The sequence below is a fragment of the Pectinophora gossypiella genome, chromosome 10 (assembly GCF_024362695.1).
Source record: "Pectinophora gossypiella chromosome 10, ilPecGoss1.1, whole genome shotgun sequence".
Lineage (NCBI taxonomy): Eukaryota > Metazoa > Arthropoda > Insecta > Lepidoptera > Gelechiidae > Pectinophora > Pectinophora gossypiella.
In genome coordinates this window covers 14,919,587-14,947,364 of record NC_065413.1, presented here as the reverse complement: position 1 = coordinate 14,947,364, position 27,778 = coordinate 14,919,587, and the positions used below count along the sequence as shown (strand labels likewise).

The 27,778-nt window shown below is 40.2% G+C and overlaps 2 protein-coding genes across 2 annotated transcripts; both read left to right on the top strand.

Annotated features, from left to right (window-relative positions):
* Positions 1-4,530: 4,530 nt before the first annotated feature.
* Positions 4,531-15,539, top strand: LOC126369957 (putative transporter SVOPL). Its single transcript, XM_050014563.1, has 11 exons — positions 4,531-4,655; positions 5,970-6,131; positions 6,691-6,853; positions 9,023-9,144; positions 9,634-9,881; positions 10,370-10,500; positions 11,641-11,767; positions 12,432-12,527; positions 13,287-13,477; positions 14,041-14,168; positions 15,032-15,539. Exons 1-11 carry the CDS (start codon positions 4,571-4,573, stop codon positions 15,160-15,162), a joined length of 1,584 nt encoding a protein of 527 aa, XP_049870520.1. The 5' UTR covers positions 4,531-4,570; the 3' UTR covers positions 15,163-15,539.
* An 895-nt stretch (positions 15,540-16,434) lies between these two features.
* LOC126369959 (putative transporter svop-1) lies at positions 16,435-27,615 on the top strand. The gene is made up of 11 exons (XM_050014565.1): positions 16,435-16,683; positions 17,777-17,938; positions 18,857-19,019; positions 21,066-21,187; positions 21,871-22,115; positions 22,720-22,856; positions 23,520-23,646; positions 24,235-24,330; positions 25,424-25,614; positions 26,697-26,824; positions 27,409-27,615. The coding sequence occupies exons 1-11, from the start codon at positions 16,608-16,610 to the stop codon at positions 27,528-27,530; spliced, it is 1,569 nt and encodes a 522-aa protein (XP_049870522.1). The 5' UTR covers positions 16,435-16,607; the 3' UTR covers positions 27,531-27,615.
* Positions 27,616-27,778: the final 163 nt, after the last annotated feature.

Below are 27,778 nucleotides of genomic sequence, written 5' to 3'. Positions count from 1 at the left end.
AAGGAGATCGAACGTGAGCTAGATAAGATGTTAGAAGAGGATGTAGTCGAACCCTCTCATAGTCCTTGGTGTTCGCCTGTACTCATTGTAAAAAAACCTAATGGTGAAAATAGGCTATGTTTGGACAGTAGACAGGTAAATAAGGTTACAAAAAGAGACACCTATCCACTGCCGAGAGTGTCAAACATTATCGACAACTTAAGAAATGCAAAATTTTTAAGTACCATAGATCTCAAATCGGCCTTCTGGCAAATAAAGTTACACAATTCAAGCAAAGAAAAAACAGCATTTGCAGTACCAGGCCGAGGCTTATTTCATTTTAAGGTCATGCCGTTCGGTCTGGTAAATGCTTCACAAACACAACAGAGACTTATGGATATTCTATTCCAGGCATTCGAAAACAAAGTATGGGCTTATCTTGATGACATTGTTGTGTGTTCAGAAAGCTTTGAAGAGCATATAGACCTACTTCGACGTGTCATGAATATATTAAAGGATGCGAACCTTACAGTCAACATCGACAAATGCAAGTTTGCAAGACCGAGTCTTCGTTATCTAGGTTATATAATCGACAAAGATGGACTGCGCACGGATCCGGATAAAGTATCGGCGATCATTAATTTTCCAAGGCCCAAAAATTTAACGGAATTAAAGAGGTTTATCGGATTAGCAAGTTGGTATAGAAGATTTGTAAAAGACTTTTCAATGGTAGCAGCACCGTTACATAACCTAACGAAAGGCAAAAAACATAAGAGATTTGTTTGGAATGATGAGGCCGAAAAAGCATTTACGGACCTTAAATCGTTACTTACCACAACTCCAGTCATGTGTTGTCCAGATTTTTCCAAGCCATTCACCATACAGTGTGATGCGTCGAATAAAGGCATCGGTGCCGTTCTAAGCCAAAATATAGACGATAAGGATCAAGCAGTCGCTTATCTAAGTAGGAAGCTCACGGACAGGGAAAGACAATACTCAACATCTGAACGAGAACTATTAAGTGTAGTCTACGCCATAGATAAGTTCAGACCCTACATCGACGGGTTTCATTTTACAGTAGTGACAGACCACAGTGCATTATTATGGTTACATAAAATGAAGGATCCGCACGGAAGACTCGCCAGATGGGCAATGAAGCTCCAACAGTTTGACTTTGATATCATTCATAGGCCGGGTAAATGTAACACAGTGCCTGATGCACTATCTCGGTCATTAGATACGGCTACAGAAATTAGTAAAATTACTATTTCGGAGGAACACAAAGACGAATGGTATAACCAGAAAACTAATAGAATTTTAAACAAAGAAGAACGGGATTCCAGTTGGGAGGTAAAAAGGGGGCTGATCTTTAAAAGAATACGATTAAAACAATATCCTGACAGCAAATGTGATCTCAAACTATTTGTACCGCCATCTCTGCGAAATGAAGTACTAATGGAGTGTCATGATTACACCAAATCAGGACATTTTGGAATTAGGAAAACACTTTATCGCGTAAAACAGTTTTATTACTGGCCCAATATACTCAAGGATGTTAAACACTATGTTCGATCCTGCGAGACTTGCTCGAAGTTTAAGGTGTCACAAAAACTGCCCTTGGGTCTCATGGGGCAGCACAGAGAAGTCACGGGCCCTTGGCAGATTGTCTCCGTGGATTTAATGGGTCCTTTCCCTAAAAGCAAATCATGCAACACTATGCTTTTAGTACTTACATGTTGGTTTAGCAAATTTACACTGTTGTTTCCTCTTAGAACAGGGAAAAATGAAAAGATCTGCGAAATATTAGAAAGTCAATTCTTGTTGTTTGGGGCTCCTGAAGCCATTATATGTGACAACGGGAAGCAATTTGTTTCACATTCATTTCGAAATATGTTATCGAAATACAACTGTAAAATTTGGTTTACTCCTAACTACCACCCACAAAGCAACCCAACAGAGCGTGTAAATCGTGTGGTGGGTACCACAATCTCGGCATACACGAATTCTAAAAAACATAACGAGTGGGACGTTAACTTACAGGAAATCGGCCACGCTATTAGAACCGCAGTGCATGAAACTACGGGATACACTCCTTCTTACTTATTCTTGGGTAGGGAGACTTCTCTCTCGTCTCCCTCTTCGGCTGAAACGGTTGAAGGTACTATTTCTAAAGCAAGAGACATCTCGATAAATACTACCACCTATCTGAAACAAATTAGCACTAGGGCAACTGTATACATGGAAGTGCAGAACAGAATGAGGGAATCGCACGACAGAAGTAGTAAAGTCTATAACAATAAACGAAGGTTTGGTTCGTTCATTGTAGGAGATATAGTCTGGAAAAGAACGAAATACCTTTCTAACGCCAATAATAAGTTTATGGCCAAGTTGGCACCAAAATTTGAGAAAGCAATAATAAAAGAAAAAATATCAAACACTATTTATCGTCTTAATAATGTCCATGGTAAGGACATCGGAATGTGGCACATTAAGGATTTGAAACCGGTGTTTAAATAAAACAACTACCATCATCAGGTGTCGTATAATCACCTTTACGATGAGAATATTATTAATTCTGATTGGGAAGTAAATTTTAAATCCGGTGCAGTAGTCTTTTAACGATCATTTGTAAAAAAAAAAAAAATATATCTTTAGATATGTTTTGGAGAAGATAAAAATATATTTTTACGGACAAACAAACAAATATATATGTGTATATATATATTTTTTTTTTCTGAGGGTGAGGGTATTTGTTATGACATTGTTAATTTTTATTATAACTTATTGCGGGTACCTCGACATTGCGTTTTCTCATTATGACTGACGTTTATTTAGAGATCTGGAACGTTCGTTGGATTGCAAAGACAAATCTTGAAACAATTTTGTGCATTTTATTGAGAAATCAAGCAGTATCTCGTTGCTGCAGTTGTGAAGTTATACGTGGCAATACAATATACAGAAATATATATTTACGTGAAACACTGGGAATAAAAAATATTTTATAACCATACAAGGGGTAAGTCAAGTGCACATAGTGAAGTCGTAATGTAGGCTTATCTTTGTAAATGATAAATAGACATTTATGTAAACATTTTGTTCTAGCCTGACGAAACGCCCTTAGAGTCTAGATAGACCAATCAACCACCCTAAGCTCAGCTAGTCGGCCAAGAGGTTTTGGCAGGGTTCCTACGTATAATAAAAACTCTCCTGGCGCCTTTATCCTTTTAAATATATATAATTTAAACTTAAGTTAGAAATAAGTTGCATGCAGATTGTTAAACTTTTCAAGCTAAATAAAAGTAGGTTTCTTGGGTGAATGTAATTACATAGTTTCATTGAGTGACAAATAACCCCATAACAAATGTTGATATTATTAAACACTTATCTTTTTTACTTTTTTTTTAAGTATCATGGAGAATGCTACACCGATAAGAGCGTGGCTCTAGTGATGATCTTTTACTAAATAAGTACCTATTAAGTAGTATTACGTTTTATAAATACTAAATAGATACATTTATAATGCGCAAGGTGTAAACCTTGTATGACATAGAAAATAAGGAAAATGGATATGGCCTCATATCGACAGGGACTGCACGGCAACCAAGTCGCGCTAATTATATCAACTACGTCTACCTACGTACATAGCATTCGCTGCCAACACAAGCGTCTTCCCGGGCATGTCGTAAAATCCGATAGGTATAGGGAATGTATCCTTTCTAATTTGATGGACCTTAACACAATAGTTCATCATAGCCGTATTAGAACTTCGTATTAACAGTGGCTGCAAGTTGTCTTTGATTACTTGTGACTGGCCACCCCATTAGTAATTACAGCACTTTATGAGAATGGTAATTATGTTAATTTTTCAGTGTTATCTGAAAGTTTTCGCATGGACTCTGCTCCTGGTCCTGCGTTGACCCTAATACATTATGGTACATAACGCAACGTCTCCATAGGTGGGCAGAATCATACATAGGTACATACATACATAAATTAATTCTAGCCATAGAGGCAGCCAATCAGCTCGCGACACCAAACACTTCAGGACCCCGATACCGACCCCGCCGGCGTGGTCGACGATTTCCCTCAATCAGCGCTTATCGCTATCGACCCACTAGGGTCGATTAATTCTTTCAAATATTTTTCCTCTCAGACGACGCCCTGAGCCGAGGTTCGCGCCCAACTGGGCACCCTCAGGCCTGTTGTCTTAAACGTTGTACCGGGTGAGAGCCTTCAGCGCTCCCCATTTGTCCGGCCAAGTAGTTAATGCCATCTGCGGCAAATCTACAATAAGTCACGTCAAAAAAAAAGGCGGATGAGCCGTTCGTTATGTAAAAAATGACGAATCAAAGCGTAACTTTGTTACCTATTGAATAAAAATATATTTCAATTTGAATCGGGGCCATTATGCTTCAATGGGATAACTTGTGCGAACTAGTAAGTTGGTTTGTAATAAACTGTGACGCTAACGGTTCGAATGTGGTTATTTACAAGGAAACGAAGCATCACACGCAGTAATAAATAATTAAAAATAAGTAGAATAAGGAAATAGTGTCTTTATGCGTGTCAATGCTAATAGTAGCATTGAAAAATGCTTGTGGACAAGATGTCAGAAACGAATAACAATGATTTGAATATAGCGAAAGTACCTTTTGAAACAGCGCTCGACAAAGCTAGTAAGTGCCTACTAAAAAAACTTTTTTATTCCTTGTCTTTTTTATAAGTAAGTATTTTTTTCTTTTTGTGTGAGAACGATACATAAGGCCGCGCTTTTGAGTTTTTCAAAACCATCTCAAACATAGAACATAATGTTTTAGATTCTAAAAACAAGGTAGGTATTTCCCTACACGTAAGATTGGTTGCAAGAGACGTCCACCACACCTTTTTCTATTTTAAAATTTGCTAGGTCGTTGGTAGGTAAAACACCTTCAGTGGAGAATGCTCCATACCCTCTCCGTTTGATTAAGGTAAGGCCTGTGCCTGTGCCCAGCAGTGGGACTTATATTATGCTGTTCATGTTATGCTATTTGTTATATGTATAGCAGAATAACAGTAGGAAATCTACATTTATATAATAGTTAGAACAAACATGAGAATATTGTTGAAGAGTTTCTTGCGCCGCTGCTTCTCCTCAAGCATACATGTTCGTAGATGAAGAAAGATCTTAAAAATATACGACATTTGTTTTTTATCGATTAAAATATTAATATATATATATTACCTAAATTATTAACGTCTAAGTCTATAATAAATTAGGTAAGTATAATCACAACCTTCACAACATTATGTTGTTCAGAAAATTACACATCAATTTTACAGGATGAAGCACTAAAAGACTATAGCTAACATAATTATACATAAAGGTTTTCTCTAATATCTAGAAAGTTTTTCCGGCTTTCTCAAAATATGTCAAGCATAAATAAATGATACGACTGTAAGTGATAACGCTTGAAGAGGAAGGCTTAGGCGTTCATACCGCGATCAGATCAAGGATGTTTCAAGGATTTCCAGGTCTAGAGTACTCTAAATTAGCGAGCATGCATGAAGTCTTTAATGAGAGTGGAAGAAACCAAAGTGTTGTGTCGGGATCGTAGTAAGGGGAATTGAATAGAATAGAATAGAAATAGTTTATTATAAAAGGACGCCACACACAAAAAAAAAGACAACAATATCATATCAAATTTCCACTAAAGCAATTGCAAAAAAGCAAGGCGGATGTTTGTCGAAATGATCATAAGGCGGTAATGGACGTCCTGAGATAAAAGGGCCTCACTCAGCACAAGTCGCGGTGTGAACCACGACGCTGATATTATGTGGACCCTGTTGGGTGACGCAACTTGGTTTCTGCGACGGAATCCAACTGGATCTGATCGCAGTACGTACGCCAAGGCCTTCCTCTTCCAGACCTACCTCTTAGGGTAGGGGTTTTCATTAGGGTAGGCACCCTAACGGGAAACAGGCGTGATTTTATGCCAATATGTTGATTCCAGACTTCGGTCCGTACAGCTACATGCTAACTGTCCTGACGGGGGTCTCCATCATATCGTACGCGTGCATGGTCTACAGCAGCACCATCATCGTGCCCACCAGCGCGTGTGAGCTGGGCACCACACACTCGCAGCAGGGGCTGTTGGTGGCTGGACCTCTTGTGGGTTAGTGGATATACCATAATTTTTCTCATCTAGCAGCTTCTTCAGAAATCATGCTATGCACTCGGCTCAGGGCATCGTTGAAAGGATTATATTTAAAAGAACTAATTGACCCTAGTGCGGCAATTGTTAACCACGCCGGCGGGGTCGGTTTCGAGGTCCTGAAGTCTTTGTTGTCGCGAAATGATTGGTCGCCTCAGTAATCTGGTCGTCGGAATCGTATATTATACAGGGTGTTAGTGTCATCGTAACGAAAACTTTGAGGGATGATTTAGGCCATGATTCTGAGTTGGTATAAAGTGGAATTTTTCGTCGCAAAATATTAGGGGGGATGTCCTAATAATCGTTACGATGTCACTAACACCTGTATATTATATTACGTCCTTCGAGCGCCGATATTTTTCAGTACCGTCCTTAAGCAGGCTTTCAACCCCCAAAAGTGTTGTCTTAGTGTTTTTTACTCTCAGTCAAGCAAAACGTACTGGTTATATGCTCTTTGGTCAAGCAGAGAAGAGTGTGAAATTACGTCTAGAATAATTCATTGGCCATTTGTATGTTGCAGGAGCCATTTTAGGTGCTATACTGTGGGGCTACCTAGCGGACAGACATGGACGTCGCAGCATGCTGCTCGTGTCCTTCCTATCAGCGGCTGTAGTCAATTCCGTCGCCAGCCTATCAGTTAATTGGATCATGCTGATAGTGTTACAGTTCTTAGTGGCCCTATTGTAAGTTTATCACATATACTTAAGTGCGGATCCTGGGGGGATGAATCACGTGATAATCTATCTAACTACCTATTCATCATCACTAATTCAAGAGCCATACTCTTGCCGGTGTAGCATTCTCCATTCTTAATTAAAACACATAATAACGGGTTCTTACCGCGTTTAAAGTAGGGATAAAAACGCGATAAGAACGCGTTATTATGTGTTTTAATTATGATAATAACCGCGTAAACTTAAAACAATGTCTTCTCCATTGTTGTCTATCAAAAGCCAACTCCTTCACTTCCTTATAACACACGACGTTCGCCTTCTCTTTAATCTGTTCCCAGTGCCGTAACTAGCCTTTTATGCGCCCGGTGCGAGCTTTCAAAACTGCGCCCTTGAAAAATGCTCTAACCAGGCTCTGACAATAAAGTGGACAAATGTGCATAAAAATAAATCTATCTATTTTTTGTTCACGAAGGTATAGGTACTTAGTAGATTTCTATAAGATAAAAATTGTTTATTCAAAAATATTTGCTCAAATACAGAAATGACACAAAGTACTCGATAGTAAAGACCCAAGGCTAAGGTAAACCGTAATCACAAAAAAAGGACAGCTACCTACTCAAAGATTTACTTTCCGCGCTTTTCTCAAGTCCTTGATTACATTGTCATACGACAGGAGCCGTGTTATGTCGCGTTCAATCGACAAAATCGCTAGGCAAGACAATCTTTCTTGGCCCATCGTCGAGCGCAGGTACGTCTTTATTAATTTGAGCTTACTGAATGATCTCTCGCAGGAAGCTACAGTCACTGGCATCGTTAAAAATATCTTTATAGCGACTACTACATTGGGAAACATTTCCTTTAAATCCAGTTCCACTATAGCTTTGAGAAGACCCATACTTGACTGACATTCACATTTATCAAATAATGTAGACGCTTCAACTTGACTCTTCAAAGTTTCTATTTCGGCCCAAAATTCTGTGGCATTTATATCTGCAGAATATTTTGATACTCAAATCAGCTGCATGTTTTTTTAGTTCTTCAACCGAATATGTAGTTATGTGTTTTACGGTCAAAAAACCGAAAGAGTGGTGTATGTCGCGTAGTTTTTCGAATCGCCATTTTAATTCAGAAATTATTGTATCTATTGCTTCATTTATCTGAATTTTGAAACTTTGTTGCTGAGTAATGTAGTAGCCGGCGTCTGAACTTTCACTTAAATCGTGTCTTTTTACTCGCTTTCGTCGCTTTTCAGGAAAATTGTCTTCAATGTCACATTGTTCACAAATTCTTTTTGCCTTTTCGAAAACAATGTCCATAGTGTCGCGAATATTCTGAATCTGGCTTGTCAATAAAATAAAATCATAGTTACGGTATAGGTAGTTTTGTTTGTGTATGTAATATTGCGAGCAAGACAAGGTTTGTCTGATGTGTCGTGACGTGACGCATCAGAACTGTATCGGTTTCATATATAAGCCATCACAACACAACACGTTACGCACTAGTGTGAACGTTACCATCCTACTGAACCTCCTAATATTATGAACGCGAAAGTTTGTATGGATGGATGGATGGATGTTTGTTACTCTTTCACGCAAAAACTACTGAATGGATTTTAATGAAACTTTACAATAATATAGCTTATACATCAGAATAACACATAGGCTACAATTTACTTATAAACATATTGTTCGAAATACTAATGCTGCGCAGACGAAGTTGCGGGCACCAGCTAGTACTAAATGTATGAAACCGATACCGTTCTGACGCGTCACGTCACGACACATCAGACAAATATAAAACCACCTTTACAAGTGTTGTTGTTTCAAGATCGCTTGAAAAATGCTATATAGATATAGATAGTACAGAGGGCGCGTCTACACCATATTCGCAATAAAACAAAATGTACCTACTAACTACCATGCATGAAACAAAACTAGATACTGGTCTGGTCATTTCTGCGCCCCTCCAGGGTCTGCGCCCTGTGCCAGGGCACCGCTGGCACCGCCCTAGTTACGGCACTGTCTGTTCCATGTAAGCTCTTCTTGGTTTTCCCCTTCCTCTCTTTCCTTGTAGCTAGAAGGGATGATGTTTTTATTAAATTCGACGTGTCTAGTGTTCAATCCAAGTCCAATGTGCTTCTTCTGTCCTCAATAACTCTAAAACATTTCACCATTTCAGAGCATCAGGGCAATACAGTCTGGCAATGACACTGTTGAGTGAGTGCGTGCCAATGGCTCGCCGCAATCTAGTGGTTTTGATCGTAGCCAGCATTTTCCTCCTTGCACAAGGCGTCATGGCACGTAAGTTAATAAAACTATTAGATTTAATACAATTGATGACAAACATCTCTAATAGGTTAGTTTCCTACTATTCAAATCAGTCACTTTTTACTAACTGTCAAAACACGAAATTACTATGGAATTTGTATGAAAAAGCAACATGTGACGTCATAGAAAAAAACGTGATGAAATATCGGACTTATTATTGCGTTTTCTTGTTGAAAATTCATAAATAAGTTAAATAGAAAAAAAAGAAAACGTTTTTTATTAGTTTTAGATCTGTCTTTATTTAGTAAGTAATCGGATTTCATAATTTATCTTCAACCTAGTACATAACCGCGAAAACTTCACCGAATAAGTATGTATGTTATGTATGTATAAGTACGGTATTAATAAACTAACCTCAGCTTCGAGACTGCTCTCAGCAAGAGGGTTTCCCTCTTGCCTTCCGCCCCGCAGTACTATGTCTGACGCGATTGCTGTTTTAATAAATTATATTTTATTTTGCAGTTCTAGCGATACCAATAATTCCACTGGAGTTCTCCTACCACCTACCTTCTCTGGGCATCTATTGGAATCCGTGGCGGACCGTGCTGCTGGTTTACTCCCTGCCTAGCCTCATATGCCTGCTGGGCGTGTACTTCATGATGGAGAGCCCAAAGTTCGTCTACGCAAAAGGCGATGAAGAACGATCCTTAGACATCTTGAAGTACATACATAAAGTTAACAGTGGTAGAAATTCCAAAGAAGAATATCAGGTAAATAGGCCATAATAATTCTAACAAGTATTAAACAGAACGACCAGTTCAGTAAAATTAATGATTATAATAATATTTCAATGAGTCAGACATAGATTAACTATACCATAGAGTTACTAAACTACTCTGGGCGCCATCCCACTCGTGTCAGACAGAGTACTGCGAGGCGGAAGGCAAGACGGAAACCACTGCCCTATTTTTCCCAAAAAAAAGTAGCATGGAGAATGCTACACCGACAAGAGCGTGCTCTTAAATTGGTGATGAGATTATCTTCCCTAGCATTATCCCGTTTTTCCCAGAGTTTACCTAACCTGGAGATTTGGCAGGTCCGGTTTTTTATTACTTAATCTTATATCTACCAAATCACGAAATGATCACGAAAGCATACACTCGCACCGGTTCAGAGTAGACTGAACTATTTTATGAACTTTGTAATCTTTATTTTAAAAAGAAAACCTTTTGATAAGCATACTAATATGGTATTCCAGGTTAAAGGCCTTCTGGCAGATACAACGATCGCTCAAGACGATGGAAAATCATTACATTCAGTAGCAGAGTTGTTGAAGGCACCGCTCCTGAAATATTTGATCATCATGTCAACGCTCTCCGTGTTTCAACAGTTAAGTAATTCCAGGGGGGTTAAAATGGCCACATCGAAGCAATTCATCTAAGAAAGCAATATTGCTATTTGACATTTGATTGCAATGCGCACTTACTTTTTATATGCGCAAATGTCAAATTGCAATATTGCTTTTTTAGATGAATTGCTTCGATGTGACCATTTTGACCCCCCAGAAATTAAGTAAAGCGACATTGACTTTTTGTGAAGTGACTTATCGTAGATTTACCGCAGATGGCATTAACAGACCGGTGGGACTCCCAGTTGCTGCAGCGCTGGATGCAGCTACACGCTGCTGTGCCCAGGGACGCGCGAGTTTATTAGCTTTAAGTTGTATAAGTCATTATTCATCATCATCAGCCCATTAACATCCCCACTGCTGGGGCACGGGCCTTCCCTATGGATGGATAGGGAGATCGGGCCTTAAACCATCACGCGGGCCCAGTGCGGATTGATGGTTATTAACGACTGCTAATGCAGCCGGGACCAACGGCTTAACGTGCCTTCCGAAGCACGGAGGAGCTCGATATGAAAACATTTTTTTTGTGGTCACCCATCCTATGACCGGCCTTTGCGAAAGTTGCTTAACTTCAACAATCGCAGACCGAGCGCGTTTCCCGCTGCGCCACCGAGCTCCTCAAGTCATTATTACTAACATTATAATATAAGTTCTTTGTTACTAGCATATCCTATATATAAAGTCCGAAATAAATAATTTGAATTAACTACTCGACAGGATGATGAGGGATTTTCCAGGATACTTTCCCCAAAATTAATATAGATGGCGCTGTCGAGATTTAACGTGATAATTACCTATTTTCTCATTACTCGGGTACCTACATAATTATTCACAAATGACAGGTAAAACTGTCATTAGGTAAGTACTTAATGGAATTAGAGGGTGTGTGCGGTCACGAGCATTAAGATGTATACACTTTGGTACCATGTCACATTAACTTTTTTGACAACTTGGAACTGTAAGTCTCACTAAATGTCAAATATGTTAGTGCGACAGAGTCCTAAAGTGGGTACATTATATTGCTCATGACTGTACTGTATTCACACAAATAAAGGTTTACTACTACCTACTACTACTACCTGTAATAGACGTAGTTTATCAAAAAGTGCATTCTATTGCAGAGTGGGAGCGTTCACGTTATGGTTACCGACCATCGCTAATCAATTTGTGAACATCGTGAAGACTGGAGAAGGCAGGAACTACACCCTGTGCCAAATCCTGGTGGCCGGCAAAAATGCTTCACGTCATGTAAGCTTGTGGATTGGGTTCCTAGATCAGCAGCACGATGGGTGGGGATGGACCGGCAGTGCCGTCGTGCCGGCAGAGTAGTGGGATGATTGGTAATAACGACGAAAATAGTAACACCAACAGGAATATCCAGTTTATTAATAGAACACAAAGAAATTATAACGATGCTTAGATATGAGATACAGTGAAGAATTAATGATCACAATCTCAAATTATAGGGCACCAGAGCTAAGCAGTATACGTTGCTCTTATGAAGGTCGGGGATGGAATGCGTCAGCGTAAAATGAAAGGAAATGCGGAATTGAATGACAATTTCGAAATTTAAAATGTTTGACGGTCAGAAAGAAAGGCCAGCATGTGCAGAGTTTGTACACTGCTACAATGTATTGTAGCATTGTCTGTGACTACAGTCACAAATCAAAGACAATGTCTCTATCGCGAATCGAACCCAAACGTAAACGAAACGAAAAGATCGGGAATCCAACGATGGACGTAGTATTACTCTTTGGTCCAACGCTCTAACCACTAGACCACGGAAGCTATTTTTTATAAGTCATCATTATTAATTTAAGAGCCAAGCTCTCGTCAGTGTAGAAAAATAGGGCAGTAGTTTCCCTCTTACCTTCCGCCCCAGTTTTTTTATAAGTGAATTTATTTATTGTAGTCTACCTTACCTGCGTGTGCGCTGAACGAAACGGCCCTGCTGATAGTGTTTGGAATGGGCTGTATTCAATCTCTGTGCAACATCTTCCTCAGTATGGTGAGTACTGGAGGGTTAAAAAGGCCACATAAAGCAATTCATCTAGAAAAGCAATATTGCTAATTGACGTTTGTTTGCATTGCGCACTTACTTTTTTATGCGCAAATGTCAAAAACAGGTTTTGGCAAATACTGGTTTTTTAGATGAATTCCTTCGATGTGGTCTTTTTAACCCCCTGTTTGAATTTGTATTACTTCATGACCCCGTATTACTTCATGCAGCCTTCAATATATTACGTGAAAAAAAAAATTTTTTTTGGGAAGAAAATACCCGACCCCGTCCCGTAGGACCTGGTAGTGTAATGGTCAACACGCCCGTGGTAACAAGAGCTGCGGGTTCAAGTCCCGTCCGAGTCAGAATTTTATTCGATTTAAAGTTTCTCTTTGCGAGTTTCCCTAAGCGAGGATTTAAAGTGCTATAAAAACAGAAAAAAATGCCCTCAGATAAAAAATGAAGAATGTTTATTTTCTTTTACAATAAAGCCTTAACTACTGCTGGATTGGGGTCTCCATTTAAGCGACATAGCCTGTGTTTGGAGGCCCCGCTCTTCCATTATTACAAATAAATTGTATGTAAATAAAGCAGTGTGGTAGGTTTAAAAAGAAGACAAGCACTACGGCATGCAGATAGAATATATATCAGCACACCCAGCCCTACGATGTATAAATATTGGGATTGGTACATATTACTAGGACATACCAGGAATCGACTACTGGGTGTGCCGAGTATAAAATAAAAGAGTTATTTTAAAATTTCCAGGTGGTAAACTACGGCGGGCGTCGCAACACAGTGATGGTGCTGGCATCTGTCAGCGGTGTCAGCGGCATCCTGGTCAACCTGGTGCCGGACGCGGTCGGCAGCGCAGTCTTCTTCGTCATCTTCCTCATGGGGTTATTACTACTCGGACTCTACACTGCCATTTCTGTCGCCCTGTTTCCGACGCATCTGAGGTGAGGGATTTGTTATTCCTGGGGGGTTAAAAAGGCCACATGGAAACAATTCATCTAAAAAGCAATATTGCTATTAGACAGCTTTTTTTTTTGACGTGTCTTATTGTAGGGTAGTCAGAGGTATGTCCATCGTAAGATGAACTGGTTTCTAAGTACCCACACCTCATCGAGCTTTCTGTTAGACCAACGTGATAGGTGATGAGCCGTATCGCCGTCTATAATGGTCGAGCCAACTGTGTTAGTGAAAACTGTACTCAAGATAACTCATTGGTGCAAGACTGGGTAGCGAGGCTTGAACTGGGCCGGACCGGCTAATTCGCCGAACTTTGGCGACTTGAAAACGATTCAGATAAATCGAATTTCAGCGTTTGGTACCGGGTAATTTCCGATGTTCATTGCAATCTGGATGAAAATCAATCCATAGATAATAACAGACGTATTAGTGGGGTGCATGATTGAAGAATGACTTTGGTCCGTTTGAGAAGCAAGCCGGGGAACCGCAGAACCACAGTGACTGCATAATAGGCTGTAAAAATAAATGGTTTTTTTTTTTGTTATTCCAGGGCTCTAGCAGTATCCCTGACTATGACGGGAGGTCGTGTGGTGTTGTTCGCCGTCGTTCAGATCCTGAATTTCCTTCTCAAACACAACTGCGATCTTGGATTCTACATCTTTGCATCCATCATTGCCGGTTTGTACTTAATAGTTATCCAACTACTTAATGCTTGGCGAAACCACAGTTATAAACATAACTAGGTTCACGCCTGTATCCCCTTCTTCTATCGTGTGGGTTGTGAGGTGGATTACTAACCCCATCAACCCTGGTGTCAGGGTTATTATTGAGCCGCCATAAGCCCCTGACATGACTCATGTACTTACATCAGTAAGTAGTAACCGGGACCAACGGCTTTAACGTGCCTTCCGAAGCACGGATCATCTTACTTTTGAACAATCAGGTGATCGCCTGTAATGTCCTAACCAAACTAGGGATCACAAAGTGATTTTTGTGATTTGTCCCCACCGGGATTCGAACCCGGGACCTCCGAATCGTTAGCACAACGCTCAACCACTGGACCACTTTTATAACTCCTCTGCCTACCCCTTAGGGGATACACCCCACTACTCGCCAGCTATGTTTAAGTCGTGCCCAGCGAGGGCGTGCTGCCGCCAAAGAATGTTTTCGTGGTACCGAACAGAGCAGAGTACCCCGCTAGCCACAAGTTGGTAGTGTGACTAGGGATCGACGATCCACTTGAGTCCTGTTGGAAGTTGTATATATGCGTCTCGCTGTGTAAAATTCGATATCGCGTTTCAGGACTGCATTATTGAATGTAGCGCCATCTGTTGCATGTGGGCGGAACTAGCTGGTAAACTAGTTGGGTCCGCCACAAACCCGTTGCCATTAACCTGCCACAAATCCTATAGTCCGTTCAAAAATGATCTTCATAAAAGGTAAACAAACCTGTTACTACAAAGAATGTTCGAATTTCACCTCACTGACTTGTTTTTATTAATTATACATCACTGATGCCAAGTTGTTATTTTACATTTCAGCGTCAGCGGTCGTGGTATCCTTCTTACCAGATGATCGTCGTAAGCAGCTGACACCTCCAAAAAAAGCTACTAAAGCAGTTCAAACAACACAAAACCTTGATACCACAGAGAAAAATATACAAAAACGATGATATGAGATGATAAAATAGTAGTAATTATTGTAATCACTACATAATCATAAATCATAAACAACCTATATACGTCCCACTGCTGGGCAAAGGCCTCCCCTCAATCAACCGGAGGGGGTATGGAGTATACTCCACGCTGCTCCACTGCGGCTAGGTGGAGGTGTTTTTACGGCTAATAGCCAACAGCTTAACGTGCCCTCCGAAGCACGGAATCATCTTACTTTTTCAGACAATCAGGTGATTCAAGCCTCAAAAGTCCTTATCAAACAAAGGACAGTCTCACAAAGTGATTTCGACAAAGTCCCCATCGGGAATCGAACCAGGACCTCCAGATCGTGAGCCAAGTAAATGAAAAAAAAAAAAAATGAAAATATGATGATACAAAAATACCAAATGTGGCTGCAATTTGTATTCAAAATTGTGGCTCTGTCTACCCTGAAAGGAATGATATTTTATACATAGTACCGCTGTCGCCGGCTCAACCTCACTATTTTACTACTACTCCTGCAGACACGATACTACGATAACTCCTATAGCTACGATAGCTAGTATGCTCTACTGCTTCTCAAATTCCATAACCACATTACCGGCAATGTATATTTTATATGATAGGCTGCAATTTAATCATTACTTATTGTAAGATACTGCCTACAAAAGTTATTTTTTGATAAATAGACGATCATACTAAGTTGAACTCTATTTCACATAGTGAACGAGTGTCCTCTACACCGGTTCCCAGGTGGCATAGCCGAGCTGCATTGTGTGACGGTTGCGGCAGAGACCTGATTAGGGGATCTTAAGCTGGATATATGATCATAATAATACTAAGTTTAACTTTCCTATGATAAGGAGGGATCTCCTTGCATGATAGTCGATATTTTATATTTTGTCCTGCAGATTATATTTCACAAGACGACCTTTTAATATACCATCGCAGAGCTCCATGGGTTGTAAAGTTTGTGGACGAGTGGAGTGCAAAGTTGAAGTATGAATTTGTTCCTACTTGTATGGCGCTCACTTGGCCCTTCTAATCTCTTTATTCTATTCCGTGGTCCTACCCAAACAAGGAATAAGAAAGATAATTCCAATATGACGACACCATGACTACAACAATATAATCGTATTTATCATAACTACCGTCATATTATAATCTTTAAATGATAGATATAATTTGCAGGTGATAAATAATTAAAGCATAAGTATATTTTATATCTTAATTATTACTTGCTAGATAAAACTGATTTCCGTGATATAGAAATCTGACAATTTGTTTTCAAATCCTTAAATAATCTTTCATTTTACCAAAGGCATTTCCTTTGAAAAGTCCAAAATGTCGAGAAAATATTAAAACGTTAGTTTTGTTAATAAAAGTTTTAAAATTTAATTTAAATAAAATAAGAATAGCCAAGGCAATTCCTGGTGGTTTTAGTGCTGTGAAGTGACAAAAAATGGCTGATGATAATGATAACTCCAAAGCAATGGATCTGAACAGAATTCCTTTTGAAGAGGCGCTGAATAAAGCTGGTAAGTATATAAACAAATTCAAATTCAAATAATAATAATATCATTTATTCCAGATTAACATATCCATATCTAAAAAATCTATTTCATATTCAAATTCAAAAATATCTTTATTCAGTAGGTAACATACACTTTGAATCGTCAATTTTACATAACGAACGTCTCATCCGCCTAAAACTACTGCAGCTTCTCACAACCTGTATAGCCGGGGAAAAGAAGCTGCAAGAAAAACCTCGGCACAGGGCCCTAGACGTTCTTTAAAAAAGAACGACACAGATTCTTCTTCTTCTTGTCGTGCCTCTCCGTTACTGGAGTTGGTGATCAGCTTATGAAAGACAGGCACATGTGTGTACCTGGTCATACAGAATACCACTTCGACGTTGCCCTTCGTCCACCCTTTGATATTATCCAACCATGTCATCATCAGCCTTCCCACGCGTCTACGACTCATGATTGTGCCCGACAATATAACTTGAAGCAATGAAATGAAATTTGGTGTAGGAGTAGGACAGAAAGAAGTAGTTGGACAGAAATGATTACTAATGAATGAAGAAGTACTAGTAAGAGTAAGGGAAAGGAGAGAAATATTGAGAGTTATTGACGATAGGAGAGACAAGTTGATTGGAAACTTAATAAGACACGACGATTTTATTAAAAACATCATGGAAGGGAAGATAGAAAGAAAGATAATACAAATACTGATTACCCTAAGAGTATAACCTACTTACTTCAAATTCCAACCTAGTTCGATAGGTTACGACTTACGACGCGAGCACTCCGCCAAAGATAACCTTCCCTGGTGTATATACCGTGCAGTCGGGCGATTCAACGATTTTCATCATGTATACAAACGTCTACAATCAGTCGACTTTGACTTATATGACTATGTATTCTTCTACTTCTACTCTTCTAAACTACTTGGCCGGATAAATGGGGAGTGCTGACGGCTCTCACCCGGTACAACGTTTAAGACAACAGCCCTGAGGGTGCCCAGTTGGGCGCGAACATCGGCTCAGGGCGTCATGTAGTCTTTCTCCTTCTCTATAAGAGAAAAAGAGAGAGAGTATTTCTATTTCTATCTGACTTTGTATTGCAGGTTTCGGCCTCTACAGCTTCATCCTAACAGCTCTGGCAGGGCTGTCGATTCTCTCCAGCGCCTGCGTAATCTATGGCAGCAGCATTATAGTGCCAACCAGTGCTTGCGAGCTTCAGACTACGCTTGCACAGCAAGGGCTGATAGTGGCATCGCCACTTTTAGGTTGGTTGTTTGAACAGACTGTTTAAATGTATACGTATAGATACCCTAAGAAACGCCTATACGTACCTACTCATTGATAGATCAGAGACCGATCAATCAATAAAGATAAGTAATGTTTCACATGCAATGGAGTAGCGTGGTGCAGACCACACACCGGTTGATTGAGTTGCTGGTACATCAAGTGAAATTTTCCATCGCAAAGCACTAACATTTTCATGAATTTTCCGACAGGAAAATCCGCTTGATATCAACTCAGAATCATCGTCTGAATTATCCTTCTCAGTATTTTTTACGATGTCACTAACACCCTGTATGTATAGGCTGTTCATAATATTATGTTTAGTTTATACATTGTTTTAAGTTTACGCGGTTATTATCATAATTAAAACACATAATAACGGGTTCTTACCGCGACCGCGTGATCATGGCACTTGCAACAGTGTCGAAATATCGGGAGTCTCATATTCCTACTTAAAACGCGGTAAGAACCCGTAATTATGTATTTTAATTATATTTAGTTTATAATAGATCAACATAAGGATTCGTTTTTTCCAAAGACTGATGAAAATATTGGGAGTGGAAAAGCGAAAATGGTGTGTCGGGATCGGGAAGTGCTCCGTGGCTTCTACTTACCCTTGAATAGATGTGATTGTATATATTATGTATGTAATCATAAATAAGTAAATATTTACCTACTTTTTTTAGCATTGATGGGTTTGCTCTTGGCCCCAGACTTGCCCGAAGACATCGACGAGGCCTAAGATGGAGCGAGCCCAGAAGGTGACTGTTCACTCTGGCCTTGAAAGCACCCGGGTTCATTCAAACATTCGGAAATACAGAAGATGGCAGAGAACTCCACCACCACGTAACCTTGTTTTTCTTTTTATTAACTACTTGGCCGGATTTTCTGTGTTCCAGGAACCATAGTTGGAGCAGTGCTATGGGGCTACTTGGCAGACACACGAGGCCGCCGCAATATGCTCCTAGTGTCCTTCCTGTCAGGTGCCATATTTAATGCCCTCGCCAGTATTTCTGTCAATTGGGGCATGCTCATGGCTCTGCAGTTCGTTGCCTCCTTGTTGTAAGTATTTTGTCTTTATCACACATACATTATAAAATAGGGACAAAAAAAATAGGTATTAGGGTGTACGATGTGAAACTCATATGTAACTTACAAACTTGTACCATCATAGTATGCAAATAAAGAATATTGAATATTGAAAATAGTCAGTAGTTAAATCAATATCCATATTGGTGCTGATTCCTGTAGACACCATCTAAATTTATTTCAAGTTATACCTGTCATTTTCTTATCCGCAGAAAACGGACGGATAATCGACAGGTATTCAATTTATGGTACACACGTCAATAGTATAATTACTTGCTTGCTTGAATGATTGGTGCACTTGTGCGGCTCCCAATTGATAATCGCGCGTAGCGATTGCGTTGATGGCCTTCGGCGGCCGATTAATAACCATGCGAAGTCCATATGATGGGTATGTATCACCCGAAAGTGGTGACGACGTAGGCGCCCCGAGTAATCCACCATGGCTCTGCCAGGCTGCATGGCTTCACGTTGCGGTGTGATTCAGAGTAGATTCACACCCTATTCTACTTCCCTGAGTAGAAACGGACTCCCCATAAAAAACCCTCCCAAAATTTTATATTGGCCAATAGCCCGACAGAATTAAGTTGACAGCACACGTGAAACGCATATTTGATCAGAATAATAATGGGTGGAAGTTGAAATTGTACCTTGGTGTAATAAAAAGTATCATCATTTATACCCAAAAACAAAGATAAAAGATGCATTGTCTGTTAGCCATGAAATTAGAAGTTTAAACAAAAAAAACTTAACAACGCCATCTATCGTGTTTTTGGGGAACGCCTATTGGAAAGTCCCTCAATAAATGACCATAAAATTACGAAAAACGAACATTTTAATTTAAAATTATCGTTGGCCTTCTTGATACCTAGCGATGATTCATTTAGCGATAGATCAATATTATCTATGAATGGCTTATCTTTATTCTGTAGTTAGTAAAATATGTGAGTCAATCAAATCAATAAATCTCAGTAGAACAATATTTAATATAATGAGATAGGCGGATAATAACGTAGTGAATTGTATTTTTTTTTTGGATCTATAAAAAGATAGTAATTCCAAATACAAACAAATGCATAACTTAGGTATTTTTTTCTTATCGTCTGTAACTATTGCCTTACTAGATCCGTAGGTACAGTCATGAGCAATATAATGTACCCACTTTAGGACTCTGTCGCACTAACATAATTTGACATTTAGTGAGACTTCCAGTTCAAATTTGTCAAAAAAGTTAATGTGACATGGTACCAAAGTGTATACATATTAATGCTCGTGACCGTACTTACTGGTGCTGATTCTACACACCATCTAATTTTATTTTAAGTTATCATCTAATTTTAGTTTCTTATCCATCGAAAAGGAAAGGAACGAATGATTGACAACTGTTTTGGTTAATTTTAAAATGAATGAATAACCCGGGCGAGCAAATAACACATAATATCGGGTTCTTACCGCGTTAATTAGGGATATGAATCTCATGTAATTATGTGTTTTGATTATGATAATAACCGCATAAACCTCGAAAAAAAAATATGCTGTTTATGTTTTTTTTACTAAATTGAGAAATGACCGTGGCGTGCCCGCGAAACGAACGCAAACATCTCTGGTTGCGTGGTCGAGGTGACTGTAGCGAATGGGCCAGTACCCCACAAAGGTTACTTTGCTCAATGCCCCTTTTCTTTTTTTTTGACATGACTTATTGTAGATTTGCCGCAGATGGCATTAACTACTTGGCCGGACAAATGGGGAGCGATGAAGGCTCTCACCCGGTACAACGTTTAAGACAACAAGCCTGAGGGTGCCCAGATGGGCGCGAACCTCGGCTCAGGGCGTCGTCTGAGAGGAAAAATATTTGAAAGAATTAATCGACCCTAGTGGGTCGATAGCGATAAGCGCTGATTGAGGGAAGTCGTCGACCACGCCGGCGGGGTCGGTATCGGGGTCCTGAAGTGTTTGGTGTCGCGAGCTGATTAGCTGCCTTTATGGCTAGAACTCAAAGCCTCTCAATTTGTTTGTTTCCAGGGCTTCAGGACAGTACAGCCTGGCAATGACACTGCTGAGCGAGTGCGTGCCGCTGGCGCGCCGTAACCTGGTCGTGCTGATAGTGGCCAGTATCTTTCTGCTATCACAAGGCATTATGGCACGTAAGGATAATATGGTTTCTTCGTTTTAATGAAGGGGCTTTCCAGACTCTCTTCTTCTTCTTCTATTCCTTTTATCCCCTGTTGGAATGTAGCGCTCGATTAACAGATGTCCACTCCTCGCGATCTTTTGCATCCTCTGTACCTTGCTGCCATGACATGCAGAGAGATTCCTTGCTCTCTCTCTTTATTTAAGAGCTGCCCTCTTGTCGGTGGAGTAATCGCCAAATCCGTCACCTCCTGATACGACACGTCCTCCACAGTTTCCAGGGCTACGTTACCCAAAAACAATTTAGATGGCGCTGTGCATCGCGCTGATTTTCTTACGTTTAAACTTCTAATTTTATAGATAACAGACATGTGCATCTTTTATCTTTGTTTTTGGGTATAAATGACGACTTTTTTAATATTATATAACACTCCTCTACTGCGGATCGGTGGAGGTGTTTTTATGACTAATAGCCGGGACCAACGGCTTCACGTGTCCTCCGATGTACGGGTTCATCTTACTTTTTCTGACAATCAGGTGATTGAAGCCTGAAAAGTTCTTACCAAACAAAGGACAGTACTAACTAAAAACGAACTAAAGACTAACTAAAAAGTAAATAAGAAACAGAAAAAACTAGCCCTTAAAAACTAGCCCTAGCTAAACAGTAAAGAAAATACTAGCCCTTTCCAACTTACAGTATTGGCGATACCGATCATACCTCTGGAGTTCTCCTACCATCTGCCTGCGCTGGACATCTACTGGAACCCATGGCGGACCGTCCTCCTGGTATACTCTCTACCAAGCCTCATCTGCCTTGTGTGGCTCTACTTCATGGAAGAAAGCCCTAAGTTCGTCTTCGCGAAAGGTGATGAAGAAAGAGCCCTAAGGATCTTAACGGTCATTCACAGGATGAATCATAGAAAATCCAAGGAAGGCCTACAGGTGAGAAGAAAATGCTGATAATGTGTGTCTGTCTTTCTATAGTCCACGGACACGGACGACTTCGTTCTGCATGAGAGGTTAAAATGGCCACATGGAAGCAATTCATCTAAGAAAGCAATATTGCTATTTGACATTTGTGTGCATTGCGCACTTACTTATATGCGCAAATGTCAAATTGCAATATTGCTTTTTTAGATGAATTGCTTCGATTTGGCCTTTTTAACTCCCCAGTACCTATTACCGAGACATGGGGCCCGTGTGGTCCAGTAGATGAGCTTTGAGCTCACGATCCGGAAATCCCAAATTCGAATCCCGATGGGGACGTATCACAAAAATCCCTATCCCTGTAAGTTGGGTTCGGACAGGCTGTGCAGGCTGATCACCTGATTGTCCGAAAGTAAGAAGATCTGCGCTTCGGAACGCTTATTAAGCCGTTTGTCGTGGTTACTACTTATTGGTGTAAGTACGTAGTCGTCAGGATCCATGTCAGGGGCGGCTCAATAGTAACACTGACACCAGGGTTAACGAGCTTAGATGAAGACCCACACGATAGAAGAAGACCAAGAAGTAAAATAAAATAGATAAAAAAGCCATTCCGTTTCAGGTCAAAGGTCTCCTCTCGGAAACTTCACAAGCCTCAGGAGAAGACCAGAAACGACAAGGAAGCGTAATCGGGCAATTATTCAAACCACCGCTAGCGAAATATCTCGCTATTATGACTACACTATCCGTATTTTTAAAGTTGAGTATTGTATTCACATCCTTTAATTCGTTGGTTCGTACTTACTCGTAGTTTGTTTGTTGCGGTCACGCATTCGAATGTTCGTATTTCGTAAAGTTTAAAAAAATCTGTAGGTAGTGCGCGCGATAAATGAGTCAAAGGACGTAATACTTTATTACTCTAGCCATAGAGGTGGTTAATTACCTCGCTACAACAAACACGTCAGCAGGGTCTGCACGACAACCGCGCCGCGCGCAGCGCGAATGTTATCGAGGGCTTCGACCAATTTCCATACGACGTCTATTTGCGTAGATAACATTTGTTGCGTTTATTGATGAAGCACTCGATATACATAATACGACTTGATATACATAATATACCTGCCCCAGACCCTACAGGACCCCGATATCGTTTCACCACACTAGGGTCGATTAATTCTTTTAAATATAATGTTATCAGATGACGATTTGAGCCGAGGTTTCGCGCCCAACTGGGCATCCTCAGACCTGTTATCTTTCTTGTATCGAGTAAAGTCCAAGTAGTTAATGTAATCAGAGGCAACCCTACAATAAAGTTATAAATGAGCCAATAGAATCTGTTTGTTTATCTCATAGCGTTGGTTCATATATCGCGTCGCGCGCGACTTGTAGTACCCGTATCAACAACTTGGTGGTTGATTTCAGAGTAAGCGCATTCATGGTGTGGCTGCCGACCATAGCCAATCAGTTTGTAGAGATCGTTCGGACCGGTGAGGGTTACGACCGGACGCTGTGTGACATCCTCTTGGCTGGACAAGAGGCACCGCCTAATGTAAGCTCATCTACTACTGTTATTTCTTTATACACGCACAGGATACAAAACGCCCATAGGAGAACCATAAATCACCACAGAAACAGGTGTGGTCAAACTAATAGGGCCTTATCTTTTTAGGACATCATGATGGTGTCACCAAATGTTTCCAGTTGTATAAAAGATACCACACCTGGATACGCAACCAATTCCATCTAGCCAATAGCCGAATTTACTAATCGTCAAAACACGAAATTACTATGGAATTTGTATGAAAAAACGGTAAATAACAACCTGTGACGTCATAGCGAAACGTGACAAAACGTCGCACTTATTATTACATTTTATTTATTTCAATTCATAAATAACTTAAATAGAAAATAGAAAACGTTTTTTGTCACCTTTGGATGTATCATTATTTCGTAATCATACATAGATAACATAAAATATAAACAGCCTATACATATAGGTACGTCCCAGAGCCAGGCACAGGCTTCCTTCAATCAACCGGAGGGGGTATAGAGCATGTCATGTGTATATTAAGGATAAATATGTGTATCAAGCCTCTCGAATACCGATCTGAAAATAATCTTGAGTTGTTTCTTCCAGCCTGACCTGCCGCCATGTGCGTTGAACGAAACTGCTCTTCTCATAGTTTTCACAGTCGGGTGCTTGCAGTCAGTCTTCAATATTTGTGTCAGTCTAGTAAGTATCATATCAAATTATTTCATTCTTTATAACCTTCATGCTCAACGGTGAAGGAAAACATCGTGAGGAAACATAGAGCAATACGGACCTCCGCGGACCGAAGGAAACCTACACAAATAAAGTAGCCTATCATGGTGTTAGTGACACCGTATCGAATACTGAGGAGGACGATTCAGCTCATGATTCTGAGTTAATATCAAATTGAAAATCAGCGCCCTCAGTACTCGTTACGATGTCACTTACACCATGTACAAGCCGTACGGGTAGGTATCAACTCAGAATCATGGTATGAATCATCCCTTAAAGTTTACGTTACGATGTCACTAATACCTTGTATATATCCCACTGCCGGTCACAGCGTCCCCTCAATGAACCGGAGGGTGTATGGAGCATAATTCCACCACGCTGCTCCACTGCGGATTGGTAAAGGCGTTTGGTGTAGTAGCCAGCCCGGGACCAACAGCTAAACATGCCTTCCGGAGCACAGAATTGTCCGCGCGCGTTATATTACTTTTGAGGGAACTCACATTCCCGAGAAATGTGTTTCGGAGGTATGGTGGGCTGGTTTTCCCTGCGCGGGTTGCAAGCTCAGAGTTGCTTCTGTAAGAAACCGGACCTGTGAAATATTGAGATTAAAAAGATGTGGGGGGGAGGTAATGTTTTATTTTAATATTGTTTGGTTGTTCAACACATTGTCTTTACGTTTAGTGTATAGGCCACTGGCTGATCTACCTAGGGTATAAAATCTGCTTCGACTAACCACCGACGACCTCACAGCAAATACCAATACTTACCGAAAGTTCTCTTTTGACTATAACATAGTTTGAGCCTTCTTTTTAACCTGTTCTTCTTCTTGTTTCTATTCTCTTTTTCTTCTTTTTTTAAGGTAAAGACTAAAGGTGGTATTAATAAACTAATCCCAGCTGATACTGCCCTTAAGAACATGCTCAAGTCCCTGTTTTTATAAAAGAACTGTCATATTGACATGATCTTGAGGGCAGTCTCGAGGCTGAGATTAGTATATTAATACCGCCCTAAGTAAAATCCTTTGACTAGGTACCTAATATTTGTCTTGTTCTTCAAATTCCAGGTGATAGACAAAATCGGCCGCCGCAACACGGTGATAGCGATATCAGCGACTTGTGGCGTCAGCGGAATCGTCATCAACTTTGTGCCCAATGCGATCGGAGGCGGCGTCTTCTTCCTCATCTTCCTCCTGGGGATGGTGCTGCTTGGGCTCCAGACTGCCATGTCTGTCGCGCTATTCCCTACACATTTAAGGTAAGACCCTGCATGTCGCGGTCGACTCGATATAGGAACTGTGATGATGAAGCGGTCAGGTACGCAGGATATAAATATTAAGGTGCGCAAACGTTCGCGCAAAACGTAGGCGCACACACTCGTATTACCTACCCCTCCTTGCTTCAGTGGAACGGAAAACCGATACGACTGAAGGAGAGGTCAGATGATGTATCTGGCCGACGATAACTATTAGTGTTTACATAAGTACATAAACACATCTTATTGTAATACACGTAAGTAGGTATAATTCAATATATAAATAAATAATGTAATACATATATTATAAAATACTTGAATCGATGTCGTTTCGGGCAATGCACGGTGGCCACAATTAAAAAGTAAACTGTGCGCCGCGGTCACGAGCATTAATATGTATACACTTTGGTACCATGTCACATTAACTTTTTTGACAAATTGAACTGTAAGTCTCACTAAATGTCAAATATGTTAGTGCGACAGAGTCCTAAAGTGGGTACATTATATTGCTCATGACTATACGGGTATGTGCGGGGGTGGAGTGAAGACGTAGTGTGTGGCAACGAGACGATATTTATTTATAATTATAATTATATTGAGGCGAATACACTACAGGAACCAACGCTACCGGCGACGTCGTTTTTTTTTTTTTAGTTGACTCAATTACTTATGCCTGATGGTAAACATAGAGAAGCCCTAATTGCAGTAGCTACTGAAAAGCAACGCAATGAGTCATGCCTTGATCACCCTTTTTTTCCTAGGTACAGTCGGACCGAGTGGACGGGCGAGATAGTGCGCTCGGCCGAGTACTCATTGTGTATGAACATTACGACGAGTACACGGCTGAGCGCTCGGCCGAGTTATTTGGCGAGATAGCTACTCGACCCCTGTTCTATTTGCTAGGCCGAGTATCCACCCCGCGCTTTCCCGCACTGTCTCGGCCGTCCACTCGGTAGGTGTGATCAAGCTATCAGTTTCGAATCAGTTGCGACTACCATACTGGCCTACTAGGTGCTTGGTGCTCGGAGCTTGGTGCTAGGTGCCGTTAAAATGACCTAACGTTTTTTGTTTTTTTTCTGTTCCAGGGCCATGGCAATGTCACTAGCCATGACGGGTGGCCGTCTAACATTGATCGCGGTTGTCCAAATCCTCAACTTCCTTCTAGACAACAACTGTAATATGGCATTTTATATCTTTGCGTCTCTTCTTATTGGTGAGTTTCCGTTGGCGTCAACTAGTGTTGCCTATTTATAGACTATCGATACCACGCCTTGATATCATGGTACAACAAAACCAGGTATGCTCAATCCTACGAAAAGCCGCCATTGCTAGCCGTTTGATGACGTTGGTATTTCCAGCATTCCAAGGACTTATATTTTATTATTGAAAATTAAGCGAATTACTGACTAACGTACTTAATTAATTACTATACATTACATGAACAGCCTATACATATATGTCCCACTGCTGGGCACAGGCCTCCCCTCAATCAACCGGACATAAAAAAATAATTAAAACTGTAAGTAAATCTTTTACTAAAAGTACCTAAATTAAAAACATCAGTCGTGCGTGGGTAATTTATTTTTTACAAAATGGCAATGGAAGGCGAGAATACGTCAGCGCGGCTAACCTTGAAATGTTAGCTGTCACTTTTGAGCATACCTTGTTTTATTATACCATGACCGACTTGTTTAAAAAAATAATATTTCAAGATCAACTATCGATAGTTCGGCAACAGTAACTTCAACAGCCTAACCACCCCTGTAGCAATTTTAACAAACTTTTGAAATTTTTTAGCGTCTGCGATGATAGCAGGTTTCCTCCCAGATGATCGGAAGTTGCGAAATGTACAGCCACAAGTTGAATCTAGAGAGGCGATAGAAGACGATGCGGATGAACATCTGAAAACTGCTATGTAGTCTTTTCATGATTCCTCAAATAATATTAGAATTAAGTACTTACCATACTAAATAAAAAATAAAATAAAAATATTGTTTATTTTTATTTGATTTTTATTGATTCGAATTTTAGGGATGTTTTGCTTTCACATTTGTATAGAGCAAGGATCCATCTGTCTTGAATTCCCGCCAAAAAAACATTACACGATCCTACAGATAATAAAGTAGTTTTATTGTGGTTTAATTACACTAAAACCCGCAATAATAAA

Excerpts from the sequence above, each read along its gene's own strand:
- LOC126369957 (XM_050014563.1), top strand. The coding sequence starts at position 4,571 with ATGCTTGTGGACAAGATGTCAGAAACGAATAACAATGATTTGAATATA. Across the intron at positions 6,132-6,690 it reads GGTGGCTGGACCTCTTGTGG|GAGCCATTTTAGGTGCTATA; the intron begins GTTAGTGGATAT and ends TGTATGTTGCAG. Across the intron at positions 6,854-9,022 it reads CAGTTCTTAGTGGCCCTATT|AGCATCAGGGCAATACAGTC; the intron begins GTAAGTTTATCA and ends TCACCATTTCAG.
- LOC126369959 (XM_050014565.1), top strand. The coding sequence starts at position 16,608 with ATGGCTGATGATAATGATAACTCCAAAGCAATGGATCTGAACAGAATT. Across the intron at positions 17,939-18,856 it reads AGTGGCATCGCCACTTTTAG|GAACCATAGTTGGAGCAGTG; the intron begins GTTGGTTGTTTG and ends TCTGTGTTCCAG. Across the intron at positions 24,331-25,423 it reads TCAATATTTGTGTCAGTCTA|GTGATAGACAAAATCGGCCG; the intron begins GTAAGTATCATA and ends TTCAAATTCCAG.